Below are 16,715 nucleotides of genomic sequence, written 5' to 3' on the forward strand. Positions count from 1 at the left end.
CCTGCTGCTATAGTGCTCTACCCTGCCATTACAGACTCCCTCTGGAGCTGCAAGCTAAAATATAACTTTTCATCCTTAAGTTACTTTTGATCAAGGTATTTTACCAAGAACTCCACAGATGAAGGCTGAATGAATCAACATTACTTTAGATTACTTAATTATAAGGATGCAGTTCTAAGCCAAATGTTATGGTGCACACCTTTATTCCCAGCACCTGGGAGACAAAGGCAGGTGGACCTTTTTGGGTTTGAAACCATAATGAGTTCTACCATAATGAGTTCCAGGCCAGCCAAGGTTATATAGTAAGACTCTCTCAAACAAATAAACAAACTGGTCCTGTGGGGCTGGAGAATTTAAGGGCTTTCACTGTTGTTCTTCCAGAGGACTTGAGTTCAATTCTTAGTACCCATATGACACTTGCAAACAGTTCTGAGGAATCTGATACCCTCTTCTGGCCTCTTTGGGCATCAGGCAGGCACCATGTTGCAAAGACACACATAGGCAAAATAGCCATACACATTAAAAAAAAAAAAAAAAAAAAAAAAAAGGAATAATTAAAAACAAAAAGGTCACTGAACCGTTCTGGGAGCTCTTGCTCAACCCCTCCCTCTCTCCCTATGAACTTTCCAAATTCTCTTTCCCCCAAACCTTCTAAGAAGCTCCCATCTTACATTCTTTTTTTTTTTCTTTTCTTTCCCGAGATAGGGTTTAAAAACTTTGCATAGCTTTGGAGCCTGTGCCGCCACCACCACCCTGCCTCTATTTATTTAAAAAGTATTTATTATTGTATGTATGAGTGTGTGAATATGTGGGCTATAGTGCACATATGGAACCCAGACATCAACTCTGTGGATTCATTTTTATATTTCTACCTTCATGTGGGCTTCGAGTCTTGATGCTGGCAGAGCAAGCACCTTTATCTACTGAGCCATCTCACTAGCCCCTTCATTTTTTTTACCCTTCTCAGTACTTAGGTGATTTAAATATAGTGTGTAATGACAAACCAGCAGATCAAGTAAAGTATTGATGATTCGCTCACAGGCAAATACCCAGCCAAGCAGTGAAAGCAACAGGCTGCCTGCTCTACCTTGAGCTCCCCTGGTTTCTTTTCTTCAGAGGCTTTGCAGCAGGTGATCTCCTGCAGCTTCTGTTCCAGGGGCTCCAGGCACTTCTGCAATTTCTCCTGAGGGTTGGGAGCAAGTAGGAGAGGAGATGTTTGGAGTTAGTCAGTACATCCATTACTCAAGAGCTTAGCCCATTTATTATTCCTTCTGCTGTTGGAGACTGTTTTCAGCCTGTCTGAGTGTATGTGCGTATGTGTATGCTGGCACCCATGGAGGTCTGCAGAGTGCATCAGATCCCCCCCGGGGACTGAAGTTATAGACAGTGGTGAACTGCCATCTAGGGACCAAATTCAGGTCATCTGCCAGACTGGTACATGCTCCTAACTGCTAAGTCATCTCTACAGTCCTGATTGTTCTTCCCTTGAAGTACTTGGGATCAAACCAAGGGCCTCAGGCATGCTTGGCAAATGCTCTACCACTAAGGCATATTCCCCACTCTTAAATCATTTAATTTCTATTCTCTCGTCACTTCAAGATCTGACTCTCTTCTTTGCCTAGAACTGGACCTTTTACAGATCTCCTTTTCCCTGCCATGAGTTTGTCTCTGTATGTTTATGGCACACCTGTCTTTCCTCCCCTGAATCTAGCAGTCTAGCTGTCATCAGTTGTTTTGTTTCCCACTGTTTTCTTATGGACAACTGCCTATCACACCACTCAACATTATGTTTGTTCTGGTGGTGGTGAGATTCTATGCAGGGTGTGTACACTAAGAACACAGTCTATTACCAGGTCACACTTGAGCTACAAGTTACCTTTCACACCTCGATATCCTTATTTTATTTATTTATTTATTTATTTATTTATTTATTTATTTGTTGTTTCATGGTAAGGTCTCCAGCAGCCCAGACTGGCTTCCAACATGTGGTCACAGATGATCTTCAACTCTCCATCCTCCTGCCTCCACCCTCTGAGTGTTTGTCTGTGCATCACCATGCCTGTCTTGATATCCTTTTTTACCTGTGCTTCCATTCAGATCTAACCACTTATAAACAAAAGAAAACTTGACTGTAAATTGCCTGAAATATTTTTCAAGATTTTTGTTAATTAAGCAGAATGAAATGAAAAAAACTAAACTTTTACCATCTTTGATTTTTTTTTAAAATTTAATTACTAAAACATTTACCCTGTGCCCTCACTAACAATTTAAATGTTAAATGTCTTGTTACCCATTGTATGAAGAAGACACAGACTGATTCAACTTAGTCTGATGGATATCAGTCTAAAGTGATGTTAGTTAGCTATTTCCAAAAAATGGGAAAAAAAAAAAAAAAAAAAAAAAAAACACCCTGAGTAAATAGGCATAAATGAAGAAATCAAAATATTTTTCAGTTCTTCCAAACTATTTTCAGACCCTTACACTGTTCACTCGTTTGTTTAAAATCTGACAGAGTCCAAAGCCATATACAACAGTACTCTGAACTCTTGTATTGCAATAAGTCACAAAAGTTGTGGGCACTCCTCACTGTTCCTGTGGAGGACAACTGGCCAGATGTACTGAATACCTACGTACATAGAGTTCTGAGGGGAATGTGGAGGAACATAGATAGCCTTGCCTCAGGAGCTTAAACCCCTCTAACTCAGAGAGTATGCATGCTCTTTCCTCACACGGGCGTCATGTGTCTGGTTGCCCACCTTGTATTCCTGTGTAGCATCATCCAGGGGCACGACGGTATGGGCCCGGTGGGTATGAGAAATTGCACATATTAGACAGACAGCCTCCTGTTCTTCATAGCAGAAGAGGCTGAGGGCCTCATGGTGTTCAGAGCAGAGGCTTTCATCTCTGATCTTCCGCTTGACTGCCTGGAGCTGTTTGGCTATTTCCACCATACTGCCCAGTTGTCGATTAGGCCGGAGACTCCGGTATCGGGATGTCTTCCGGCAGACGGGGCAAGGGAAGTCCCGCTCTAGGTCCTCCCACCAGCGGGTAATGCACGCTTTGCAGAAGTTGTGCCCGCACTCGATGATGACTGGCTCCTTCAGATACTCCAGGCACACGGAACAACTTGCCTCCACTTGCAGGTTCTCCAGAGCAGCGGCAGTGGACGCTGCAGAGGCCCCAGCCTCTAATAGACTTGTCTCTGCCATTATTTAGCTTGGAGATGGAGAGACAGAAAAGAAAAACATTAGTTGGAGGGTTACGTTGTTGTTGTTGTTTTTTTTTTTTTTTTACTCCTATTCTGACATTAGCTCCCATTAAGCCCCATCTTGGTATTTTCCCATCTTGTGGAGTAGACTCATCTGTTGCTCTGTTTACAGTATTTGTGACTTCTAGCCAATATATTGCTTTTTCTGATTCGGCAAGAAAAAGTAGTCCCTAGTTATTTCTTTCACCTCTGTTGTCATTACAAAGAGAAGTTTCCTTTAACTCTAACTTGACATATTTTTCTAGTAGATGTTGTGGCTCAAACCCAGAACCCCAGCATTTCTGAGGTAAAAGCAGCAATTGAAGGCCAACCTGGGCTATACACAGTGAGTTCTGGGCCAGGCCAAAATACTCAGATCTCTAAAGGGAGGGAAGAAAGTCTAGGAAGTGAGGTATGCCATATAAACCAAAGTATTAAGGCTCTGGCTGGGTGTGGTAGCTCACTGTGAGGCAGGAGGATCAGATCAATACAAGGATGAGGCTAGCCTGGGCTGTACAATAAGATCCTGTTTGAAAATAATATTTTCAAATAAGATAATTTTTAAAGTGTTTTGTTTGCTCTCTCTCTTTTTTTGGCTAACAGTACTGGAACTCATTATTATGATTATTTTTTAAAAGAACTTCATATATAGGCACTGCATCTACATAAAACAAAACAAACAAAAAACCCTACTTCTTGCTGGGCAATGGTGGCACAAAGCTACACAGAGAAACACTGTCTCAGAAAAACCAAAAACCAAAACAAACAATCTATGTGCATAACACATAGATGTTTTAGGATTTTTTTTTTTTTTTAACTCCAGCTTAACCTTGATTGTCTGCTACTCCCCCCTTTCTAAGGGTAACACATTGAATGAGTTACACTACAGCAAACTCTTTCCAGGTAAATGTGAAATCATTCCTTTCCATGGATTAGCCAAAAGTAAGAATGCTTCCTCCTAGATGTTTCTCTCCGGGATCTCATTTCTACTTGTGTGCAGCTGGGATGGCTGCAAAACAACAAATACATTTCAACTCTAAGAGAATACTATTGAGCAGAGGGCAATGACTTTTTAAAGAGAGCTGGCAGTCCATCCCCGCCCCCCTTCCCTCAACTGCTGTGAAAGTCCTGCATTCCTAGAACTCACTCTGCAGATCATGCTGGCCTTGAACTCATAGACATCAGCCTGCCACTGGTTCCCAAGTGCTGGGATTAAAGGTGTACCCTGCCACCACCCTTCAAATTTAGTCTTTCAAGGTTGATACTGATAAGTAATTGCTTGGACATTCAGTGGATTGACTAGGAATTAAAAGAAGGAAATTTGGGCTGGAGAGATGGCTCAGTGGTTAAGAACATTTGCTGTTCTAGAGGACCAGGGTTCAATTCCCACCACCCACATGACAGCTCACAACTGTCTGTAACTCCAATTCTAAAGGATCTAACACCCTTATAGACATATATGCAGGCAAAATAACAATCAATGCTCATAAAATGAAAGTAAGTAGGGCTGGAGAAATGGCTTAGTGGTTAAGAACAGAGTCATCCTGAGTTCACTTGCCAGCAACAACATGGTGGCTCACAACCATCTATAATGCGATCCAGTTTTCTCTTCTGGCATGCATACAGAATACTGTATACATAATAAATTTTTAAAAAAATAAGGAAAATTTCCAGGTATGGTGGCACATGCTTGGAGTACAGCCTGGATTTAGTATGACCACCTTGTCACATGAAAAGAGGCAAGCAATCAAAGCCCTATTAGATACAGCCTTAGACTTGGAAACACACCACCAGAGATAAACAGAACTCAAAGTCACTTCCCACTTCATCCTTAAGATGTCAATACTTAACCTCTCTGGTTCCATAACCCCTACTTCCCTTCTGAGATAGAAAGGGACCTGAACACCGGAAGGAAATCTGGTAGGCACCCACACATTGACAGAAAAGTGGTCATGTAACGAATTGGGGCGGCAGTGATGATTCAATTGACAAGTTTTAAGTAAGAGTTGGTAACTTATCTCCTGAGAATGGAGGGAAGGAATTCAGATCCAGGTAAGTTCAGTTGGATGGCTTCTTCCCTACCTATTAGATTCCAATTTTGACTAGTGACTCTGCCCACTCCCTAATGTTACAGACATTAGATAGCATCCTCACCTCAATGAATAGAATTATATGCACACTTAAGTGGCAAATAAGTAGTGTGAAAGAGAAATGGGCTCAGGGTTAGTGAAGAATGGAGAGGATTCGGAGGTGAGGGTGGTGGAGAGGGCAGCCAGAACACGGCCTTGTACCCCTCTGGCTTGGTGCTTCCTCTCTCTCCATTACTCTGTCTCAGCAGAACTAACTTCAGACGCGTCCTCGTTTTGCCTTTTTATCACTGTCGGGTACCACCTCGGGAGCCTCTCTGGAGCACTATCCACAACTCCGTGCCACCGGGTCTCCATCTTCTCCTGGCCACAGCGGGAGCATGAGGACCACTGAGGGGGCACTCGTCGTGGTTGGCAGGGGAGGAGAGAGGGATGCGTGTCTAAGTGAGGGACAGAGAGGTGTGACGTGAAGGTGGGATGCCTGCTGCCAAGTCCAGACCCGCGGTGACTGTGTCAGTTTCACCCGGGGAGACCAGAGGCGGCGGGACAGGGGGAACGGCGGGGTAGCCAAGCAACGCCGGACGCGCTGACGTCGCCGGGGCGGCAAACGTCCTCCGGGCCCGAGGCGGGCGGAGGCAGCTGTGGTTGCGCGCCGGGCAGCTGACGCGCTCGCCGGGCGTGGGGCCGCGGCGTGAGGAGCCGGACGGTAGGGGCGGGCTCTGGGCCTCGCGCGGCGGCGGCGCAGCACCTACCTTCCCGGCTCCGTGTCCCGGAGTGCCGGGCGCGGAGCCGCCGGAGCACTGGCTCCCTCCTTCCTCCTCCCCTCACCCCCGCCCCGCGGCGCGACACACAATACTCGCCGGAAGCGGAAGCGGCTCGTGGAAGACGGGCGCTCGGAGCGCCCGGGCCCGGCAGGGCCTAGCCCGGCGCTGCCGCTGGTGGCGACAGAGGGCCGGAGGTGAGGATCCGCACGGCTAGGAATGGGCGAGAGGGAACCCACCGCGTCGGGTGGCTGAGGTGCCGGCACCCAGGTGACTGGAGCAGCCCTCGGGAGACGGACGGCCGCGCATGCGCGTCGCGGGACGCCGAAGCCCATGGCCCGCAACGCGTCTCGGCCGGCCAAGCCGCCTTGTCACCGTGTCTGCTGCGGGCGTTCGCAGAGGGGCCGGGAGCCGTAGAAGCCTGGGCAACCACGAGTTATGGGCTCTGGGCCTCACTTTCCGGGTCTCCAGGTCAATTTGGGGGAGAGGGTGACTGTTTTCAAGGCGGCGGCGGATTACGTGGCTGACCTGAGAGGCTCTGCTGACACGTCACTTCCGACTGGCTGAAGTTTAGCATTTTAATGGTCCAGGAGTAGGTGCTTTATCTTGGCTGCTTTCGGAGGTGAGGCGCGCTCCTTATCCTCTCCTCCGGTTGGCTGACCTTCACGAAATGCTTTCTTTCACCTGCTGGAGCCGGGAGTACGGAGAACTGGGCTGGCCCAGGGCTTTTGCTGCTCACGCCATCCGTCCTCAGCTCCTTGGATGCGGGAGGACCGAATCCAGTGTTCGGTACACATTGGGTGAGAACCAAAGTCACTTTGAGGCTCTTTGAGGTCTTTGGCTTTACGTTTTCCCGGGAGAGCAGGTAGAGCTTGTGGGTGGGCTCCAGGCTTCTTGAACTACGCAGCCTCCCTGTTTTTTGGAAGTGCCACAAATCTGTGATGTTGAAGACTTTGTGGGAAGGAATGAGTTGATGGGGAGGGACAGTTGATCGATGGTACACATGAACTCAGGGGTTAGTGCTGGGATGCATATTTACACTGCTAGTAGCAGCTTGTCCCTCTGTCGTAAGACAGACCTTTTCTGGGTATATAAACACATGCTTGCTCACCTCAGATAGGGCACTTGCCTAGATCGACGTATGTGTGTCACTAAAGTCTGATTTTTAAGATTTTTTTATTTATTATGTATATAGTGTTATCTCTGCATGTATTCCTGTAGGCCAGAAGAGAGGGCACCAGGTGTCACTACAGACAACCATATGGCTGCAGGGAATTGAACTCAGGACCTCTCTGGTAGAGCAGCCTGTGCTCCTAACTGCCGAGCTATCTCTCCAGCCCCAAAGAACGAGTTTTACTGAGGTTATTTAGAGGAATATGAGTGAGGGGTTCCTTACAGGATCAGAGAAGACTCAAAGACCCACATTCACCAAAGTCCATCCCAGCATGGTGATGGCTCACAAAAAGCTAGAAACCTGGAGTATACGCCACAGCTCAAAAGGTTGGACTATGTCCTTTCCTGGTGGCTTAGTTGGTCTGAGCATCTTCCAGGATGTTCAGCATGCCCTTATTCTAGGCATTATCTGCCTCTGGTGGGTTTGTCTAGGAGTGGTCCTCAGCAGACTACTGTTTATAAAGTATATAGGGAATCTGCTCAATTTCAGGGATTTCCTGAAGCTTTTTGGAGTTGTTTAGCTTGTGTCTTAAGGTGCTTTCTTGTAGTACTTCAATCTCTTTAGGATATTCTGTTGTTTTTCCTCTCTATAAACTTCCTGTGTTAGGACGTTTCCCTCTATGATGCAAGGTTTTAATCTCAGAAACTGCCACATAACACCCCTCCTCTTTGCTGCAGCAACTGCATGCATCTTATTTGGATTTTAATATGTGCCCTCCTTTCAGAGGAAGTGATTCCTGTACGTTTTGAGATTGTTTGATTGCTTGTTTTTGATTTTTGTTTTTTTTTTGTTTTTGTTTTTTTTTTTTCTTTTTTCTTTTTTTAGATAGCACTTTGTGTAGTCCAGGCTAGACTTGAGCTCACTAGGTAGCTGGGGCTGGCTTTAACCTCTATCCTTATGCTTCACCTCCGAGTGGGAGAAGCCCCAACTGACGGGCTTTTTTAACCCTCGTACTTAAAGAGTCCAAAACCATTTTTAATGTCAGAAAACATGCAGTGCCTAAAGTTAAAGATTTGGGACCACAAATGGCAAATACAACAAATCTACTTCAAAAGATTATCTTTGCTGTTCTTTGGGGTTTTTCTTGTTTTTGTTTTGCTTTTTGTTCCTCTTTTTTGGTAGTCAGTGGTTTTAAGAGTAAATCTGGTAATGATTAATTTTGCTTCACTGCTGTCGTATTTGGGCATTAGGACTTATAAGCTGCAGCAGTTGTTATAGTTCACAAACACCTTATTTCTAACATAAGTTAGTTTGAAAGCCGTTAACTAGTCTTCTGCCATTGCCATTGTCCCTTAAACATGTCCCAGTGTGACCTTTCCCTCTGTGGCACCCTTTCTGCTATGGGGACTTGTCCCCTCCCCCTTTAGTCTTGTGTCTTGAGAATTTTCTCCAGTCACCTGCCCTGTGCCTATCTTTCGAGTGCCCTTTCAGGCATGTGGAGAAAAAGGCAAATAGGTTTGAATTAGCACTGTGTCTGTGGCACGATATCGCAGTTCATAAGCAATTGTAAGTAATACTGCCAACCCATTCATGTCGTGCCCCACTTTCTGTTGTGCCTTGGGTCCCTCCATGAGTTGATGTTCACATCTGGTCTCTGGGAGCGTTTTTCTATTTTGGGAAGCTGGGTGGTGGGGATTTCAGTCTGCTTGAGGAGCTTTCTGAGAGGTTAAAAAAGTCAGGATTTTCTCAGTTGTTTGGTTATCTTGTCATTAGGATAGCTTGTGTTTTTCTTAAGCTTTTTGTACTGCCAGGGAAACCCTAAAATAAAAAACAGAACCACAGTGTGTCTGTACTATATAGAGTTGTCATGTTTTTCAGTGAAGGGCTTCATTTCATAGAAATGATTTCCCCTGTGTTTGAATGCTGGCCTTTACATCTGAAACTTGATGCAGACCTTTAAGTGCTTCCAGCCTTAACTGATGATTCAGATTGTTTTACTTATGTAAATGGATATTGCTTTTCTTTCAAGATTTCTTGCAGGGTGGGTGTGTGCCTTTTAAAAATTGCTCTTTTTTGTCTTTGACTAGACAAGCCTTTACTTCCCGAGTGAGTTCCACAATGGAATTTGAGCTAGACATCCTCCAAATGAAGGGGTTTTCGATTTGGTTTTCCAGCTTTTCCTAAACCTTGAGTAGTGGTATGCCTATTGCTGTATAGATCATTATAATCACTTCCTCATAATTAATTTTGGTTTCAAGCCCCAAATAGGTGAATCAGGTCACATTTCACTCTGGTCTCCCCCAGCCTCAGCAGTTTCTCATGGTTTGTTCTCTAATTGTTAAGAGGTTGTGAGGTTTAGTTTCTGGTAGTCCTGAAATGGTGTATCACATTTGGGGTACAAGTTCTTACTTTGATTTCAGTATTTGGTAGGATGGACTAGCACTGTGTCTCAGCTCTTCTGGAGAGAAGAAGCAAAGCAGTGTGAGGTCTGTGACCGGAGTCAGTGAAATGGCTGTTGGGGAAAGTAGAGAAGGGATGTGTTTGGTTAGCATCAAAACAGACATCAGGTCCCAGTTGTCAGAATTGGTCCCTTGACATTCCTTTCCCACTAGTTAAATAAGGGCCAGTGTCCATGGCCTTTAGACATGTTAATTCATCCTTGACAACTTTCTTCAGGGTGTGGGTATTTTCTAGGGAGCTATCCTGTCTGGTTTGCCAATAACTTACTTCCCCATCCTAATTGATGTTCTACTGTCAATTTCTCCAGCTTTTTATCCATTTGAAAGAAATGTATCTAATGTAAAAACATGACCATGTAAGTTGCTGCTCAGCAGCCTTTAGTGGCTGCTTTATTCAAACATATTCAAATATAGGGTCTCTCATTATCTCATTATTTAGGTTAAAGAGCTGCCACTTTTTGCTGTGATGATGGCCAATAGTGTGTTGCATTAATTTCTGTTGAATTCAGGTGCAGCTTTAGATTTTTTTCTCCCACTATACTTGATTGTAGATCTCCTTGGACCCTGTGTCTGAGTACCAGGATGGCTTGTGAGTTAACAGGACACATACTGCTGTTTTTTATTAAATCCAGTAGCTGCTCCTTAAGCAACTCCTTAAGCAATTCTCCAGTTATCTGTAGTGGTTCAGCCACACATGCTTTAGCCTGGCAGGAATTCTGTTCCCTCGGGCACTGACTCTTATCACAGCCTCTAAAGGGAACTTTATCTAGATCTCTATCCTGCTACAGAACTCAGGTTGAGGTGAAATTTTTTGCTCACTCAGAGAGGCTGAATAGTAGGAAGCTAACCTCCTCTCCTAGCTCCTGTCTCCCCCAAAACAGGGTGTCCTGCTCTGCGCTCACTTAAGAACCTTACCTACACAATGCTCCTCCCTACCACTTCCTGTCAGCTAGCTGCTGACTAAGCCTTCTGACCCCAGGTTAATTTTATTTAATCAAACACATGTAACACATCTTTGCATCATTAAACAAATATTCTACAGCATAAATGAGTGTAACACATCTTAAATTAATATTACACAACAACAGGCCTCCCCTAGATCTAGTCTCAAGTGTTTGGCCCTTGAATTCCAGAGTACCTGTTGAGTAGTCTTTAGAGGAGACACACCAGGGCCCGAGAATCCTATTCTTTGTCCTTGTTATTACAGGAATTATCAGACCAGCAGCATTCTACACTAACCTTGTCACAAACACAAAGTAATTTCTCATTTGACAGCTGACTTTTCAGCAGGTTGGGTGACATCCCAGTGATAGCTGGGGCTCCTGCTCTCTGTGCCTTCTAGATGTGTCATTGGAATGAGGCAGTCTGTCTGTGTGGGCTCTGATTCTACTGCTTATACCAGAGCACAGGGCTTGGTCCTTGTTCTTCCCATTTTCTGTAGCCATCACTTCTTTGGTGTGCCACCCAGATCCATCTCTCCAGCCCAAACATTTTTCTTAAATGTCCCACTGCCAACCTCTCACTTTACTGAAATACTAGTGGAATTTCAGCTCAGCGTCTCTTACACTGTCTGCCGTGTCCCTCTTCACCTATGTCATTGTCAGTCTTCCTTTCTTTGCTGGTGGCATCTGCATTGTTTTCTTGTTATAGTGTGCATCTCTGTTTAATTCTTTTTTCCATCTTTGATATAGTTCGTTAGGAAGAGCTCTAGGTCCATGTACAGACCAGATCCATATACCTGTCCCTTCCTGTGTCTCCACCACTCATGCTGGGAGGAGAGACTGACATTTCCAACATAGCAGAGTTCTCAGTTCTCTTCTTAGGACAGAACCAGAACAATCCTTTACAAAGTTTTACGTTGTTTTGCTCAAAATTGCCTCACTTGAAATAAGAATAGTGACTCCAGTCTATTGGACCTGGCCATCTTCTGACCTCTGTAACTGTCCTCACCTCCTAGTTGAAATGGTCTTGAATTACACTGCTTATCATCTACGTCTTCCTGTTAGAGCATACACTTCACAGGTTGAACGTTTTGTTGCTAAAATTTCTAATCACTTGATCCTTTAGTTAGTTGTAATTTTTCTAGTAGAAGTTCTTGCTTTGATGTTGAGAGATGCTGACCAAGGTGGTGGCTGTTTAAAGTTGGGGTAGTTGAGGTCTTTGATTGATTGAGACTGAGTCTCATTTTGTAGTTCAGGCTAGCAGTAAGGTCAGGATTCTTCTCTTAGATTTCCCAAGAGCTGGGTTGTACAAGCTTGTGACAAGCGCAAGGCGATTAAAAGAAAACAAGATCGAATGATTTTGCTACATCCACCAAGTCTTCGTTTCACAAAAGAGTTTTCCTTAGCAAAGCCAGGTATGGTGGTGCACACATATAATTCCAGCAATCAAGATGATGTTGCAGGAGGAGGATTGCTGTGAAGCTGGCAAGGATTTATCTTTTAAAAATTTTTCCTTCCCTATTCATGGTATATAATGGTATTTAGTGGCTTTTTACCCAGTAAAACAATGTTCAGAATTGGAGTTAGTCCTCTAAATCCTGCTGCTGCTTTATCAGCTGGTGTATGTAATATCTAAATACTTAGTTCACTTTGAACAGTGTCTACATCAGTGGTTCTCAACCTGTGGGTCTTGACTCCTTTGGAAGTTTGCATATCAGATATCCTGCATAGCAGATATTTACAATTCATTACAGCGAAATTATAGTCATAAAGTAGCAACAAAAATAATTTTATGGTTGGGTTCATCACAACACGAGGAACTATGTTAAAGGTCCTAGCATTAGGAAGGTTGAAAACCACTGGTCTGCAGTGTGTTCCAAGATTCATGTTAAGAAACTCATACTGTGTGACAGGGTCTGACTATATAGACTCAGGCTGTCCTCAAACTTGTGGTCTTCCCATCTGTCTCCCGAGTGGTGGGAGTACAGGTGCACACCACCCCGCTGGCGAGACCACTTTTCCAGTCACCTCCGTGGCTGTGCCCTGCTGATACTTCCATATCTAGAACTGTTTCCTTCACTGAATTCTTGATCCTTTAGAGCACTGGTGCTCAGCCTTCCTAATGCTGTGACCACTGACCATAAATTTGTTTTTGTTGCTACTTCATAACTAATTTTGCTGCTGTTATGAATTGTAAATGTCTAATATGCCACCCCTATGAAAGGGTCATTTAACCTTTGGGGGGGGGTTGTGACCCACAGGTTGAGAACCACTTCTGGAGTGTCATCTTGGAGAGCTGGAACCAGTGTCTTCTACGCTGCTTACATTGTAGCTGCCTTCCATGAATCACAAGCATTCATCATGACATCTAGAGTGGTGAGCCCTTTGCAGGAAGTTTTAATCACTGTGGCAGCTATGTCTATGTGAAATGCATTTCTTTGGTAGTTAAGACTGTAAAGTCAAGATGACCCCACACGTCGACAGGATGGGTGTTGCGTTAGCAGGAAGCACAGTCTAATTGCTTGTCTCTGAATGCTCTCGAGTGGTAAGGAACATTGAAACTGATATTTTGAAAGGCTAATATCTGAGCAGCAGGTCTCAACAATGGGCTTAAAATACTGAGAAACCACATTTTAAGCAGATGTGCTGTCATGCACACATGCTTCTACACACATGCTTTTCCATGTAGAGAGCTTTAGTGTTATTCTTAATGACCCTAGGATTTGAGCATTGTTTTCTATTTGCAGTAACTTAACTGTTCGCCTCTTAACAGAATTAACTTGTCTTTTGAAGTGAGAAGTGATGTCCTGCACTACTGTCTCGCCAGCGGCACACTCAGGATCCTTCTGCAGTAAAGCTTTAATGCCTCTTGAGAGGGAGAGCATAAGCTTACAGAACGGAGACCCCAAACTCCCAAAAACCCATCCCTTATATAGGATGGCAACCGCCGCCTCGGACGTGTCATCCCCTGACTGGCTGCACCTCCTTGGACCATATGACGCCACGGGAGAGGCAGAGCCCAAGGGATGGAAAGTTACCCAGCGCCTGCGCACTAGCTTGTTTACCATTCGGTGCCTGCCGGATGCAGGCGCCATCTTGTAATGGAGAATGCAGGGACGGCTCCCTACATCTCCCCCTTTTTTATTAATTAATGAAAAGGCTTCAAATTTACAAGCAAATAGGTCACCCATATATTGAGGGATAGAGACAGAGGTTGTACCTTCCCAATCAAACATTAAGACTATGTACGAGAGTTGCCATTAGGCTGTTAGCTTGACCCAAAGCGCTCTCGACCTGTCCTCTGCCGTTTTTCTGGGAAAGGGAGACTAGGGCAGGCAATCCTTATGCAGGACAACATGCCTCCCAGAGAAGCCTGCATACAGGGCAACTCTCTGTGCGATGTCTTGCTCGACATCCCTCATGGGCTGCTCAAGCCAGACACTCTACCCTGTGCAGTGAGCCTAGGCTCCGGGTATGCAAGAGCTGTTTGGCCGGCGGCCTATTGCTTAAGCATAGTTAGCCAAATATCAGTGGAAGCCCCTTGTTCCAAAGCTACAAGCGCCTGGGTGATAACCACCTTGTCTCTCTTAGTTTGATTCCTGAGCCTACAGACCAGCCAGAGAAGCAACACCAATCCGCAGCAGACGGCTGCACCAAACAATCCCACCCCCACCCATTCCTTAAAATAGGAGACAGCTGAAGCAATCCATGATGACAATCCCTCCGTCAATGACAGATCCAGGCACGTGGAATTAATCTGAACAATAGCGGCTCTCAATTCACGTAGCGTCTGCTCAAATTCAAAGGTCCAATTCTGCAACATAAACTGAGAAAGGCTTTTAGACAAATTAGCCGCTTTGATGAAATTCTCATATTGGATGGAGGTGACGCACAGGCCAGGGAGCTTGTGCTCGCAGCCTAGTATCTAGTTGTTCCTGTACGAGGTCAATACGTTGGTTCACCAACATCAGGCCTCCCTGTATCTGAGTATTTGCCGAGGCCTGTCTATCCAAGGCTTCAGAGACAGTGGCCAACAGACCATTAATGGTCTGTGCAGTTTGTACCGAGGTGGACAATGCAAGGGCAGAAGCCGTAACGGCTGCAGTAACTGCTGTGGCGGCCACTATACCAACAATAATTGCGGAGATCCCAAAATCTCTTTTTTCTCTAAAAAGCATCATACTTCTAGGTGTATCCACCGGGACGGGCACAAAGCGTGGCCTGACTCATATCCCATTTTCTTCATGATGTTAATAGCTTGTGGTGAATATTCATTAGATAAAATAAGCCCCATACCTTGCATTATGTCTCGTCCCCGTAAGTTAACAGGGAGAGGGAGCACGTATGGGGCAAACTGTCCTTGATGGCCCTCCATTGATTTCCAGGTGAGTGTAGAAGAGCTAATAGTGGGGTGAGAACGGTAGCCCAATCCCTGTAAAGAATGTGATGATTCTATAACAGGCCAAGATTTTGGCCACCAGTGAGAGGAAATTATACTCTTATTTGCCCCTGTATCCAAAATACCTTCAAATTTCTTGCCATTAACCCATAGAGACAATTTTGGCCGATCATGGAGTTGAACAACTAGGTAGGCTGAGTCCTGTCCTGAAGAGCCCATCTGCCTATTCCCCGACTCTTGATAGGGGCTGCCTGGGAGGAGTAGTAATTGAGCTATTCTATCTCCTTGACTGATAGAAAAGACCCCATTTGGACTAGAGCATAACACCTGGATCTCAGGAGAGTGCTGGCTGTCAATGGTGCCTGGGTGAACAATTAGACCTCGTAATGTGAGCGACCCTCTGCCGAGAAGGAGACCTATACTCCCTTTTGGCAATGGTTCGGGGGTTTGGACAGGGACGGGCTGTATACCCATCTGAGGCATTAATAAGAAGTCGGAGGCGGCACGCAGGTCCATTCTTGTTCCGTCTCCGGGGGGAGGGGGGGCTCGTCCATCACCCTGGTGGATCTGTTCCCGTATTTTAGTGGGCCCCGGGACTGAGGGCCCATTGCTCCGTTTTTTGGAATCTTGCTTGTTGGTGTTTCCATGGGAGGGAGAATCCTGCCCTTTATATCTCTCACCGAGTGGCACTGGGTGGCCTTATGATAGCCTTTGCCACAACGAGTGCAAAGAGTCGGTGGATCTCTCTTCCTTTCTGACATTTTACAGTCTTTTCTTAGGTGTCCTGCTTTTCCACATCTAAAGCAAGTTCTTTTGTCAGGCCCCTTAAGGGGGCGCTTCTGAGACTGTAGGATGGCAGCAGCTAACCCTGCATTAGTGAGGGTCCTCCAAGTTCTCTACAGACCCTAAGCCAATCTTGTAATCCCTTATTCTTCCTCGGGGCTATAGCTGCACGACATTCTTGGGTGGCCTGTTTAAAAATAAGCTGTTCAATTAGAGGCATGGCTTGTTCTGAATCACCAAAAATACAACCGGCAGCCTCGGTCATTCTGGCCACGAAGTCAGAAAATGGCTCTTGGGTCCCTTGAATAATTTTAGTGAGCTGTTTATTAATCCCTCCTTTCTTGGAGAGCGCTTTCCAGGCCCTAATGGCCGAACTGGCGATTTGTTGATAGGCGCCCCAATGGTAGTTTGTTTGATCAGCTGCAAAATGACCCTGGCCTGTTAGTAGGTCAAATGTCCATTGTTGCTGTTCAGGAGTCAAGGCCATCGCATTAGATCTGGTCTGCTCTTGGGCGGCCTCATGCCAGAGTGCTTTCCATTCCAAGTATTGGCCCATGCTGACAAGTGCCACCTTTGCGACCGTCTGCCAGTCGGCTGGCGTCATAGCTGTCGTGGCCAGTCTATCTAGTTGTGCAAGAGTAAAGTTAGCTGTAACCCCATATTTTCTAACTGATTCTGCCAGCTCTTTTCTCTGATTATATTCCACGGGTGCATGAACCCGTCTTCCTTCAGCGCCTTCAAAGACAGGGTAAGCGAGGCGCAACTTTCTTTTTACCCTATCTGGGAGAAAAGAGTACGACTTCGGATGCATCTCATAGGCAGGGGGCGCCGAAGGGACAGCCTGCAAGAGGACTGGTTGATGTCACGGTCCCTGAGACCTTTTGCTGTTTTGTCTGTAACCATCCGGGTGGTATCTTTCTTCCT

At 45.5% G+C, this 16,715-nt stretch overlaps 1 protein-coding gene across 3 annotated transcripts in view; it reads right to left on the reverse strand.

The window, feature by feature from the left end:
* Positions 1-3,239, reverse strand: part of Trim39 (tripartite motif containing 39) — a 99,809-nt gene extending 96,570 nt beyond the window's left edge. For 2 of the 3 annotated variants that reach the window (XM_051187412.1, XM_051187411.1), the window contains exons 1-2: positions 2,757-3,236; positions 1,088-1,183 (exon numbers count right to left, since the gene is read on the reverse strand). In XM_051187412.1, the coding sequence (XP_051043369.1) occupies positions 1,088-1,183; positions 2,757-3,209 (549 nt within the window). In that variant the 5' untranslated portion in view covers positions 3,210-3,236. Of the gene's footprint in view, positions 1-1,087; positions 1,184-2,756 lie in introns of all 3 variants that reach the window. The other variant, XR_007834703.1, reaches the window with a different exon arrangement.
* Between the last annotated feature and the right edge of the window lie 13,476 nt (positions 3,240-16,715).

Source organism: Phodopus roborovskii, unplaced genomic scaffold (assembly GCF_943737965.1).
Source record: "Phodopus roborovskii unplaced genomic scaffold, PHOROB, whole genome shotgun sequence".
Taxonomy (NCBI): Eukaryota; Metazoa; Chordata; class Mammalia; order Rodentia; family Cricetidae; genus Phodopus; species Phodopus roborovskii.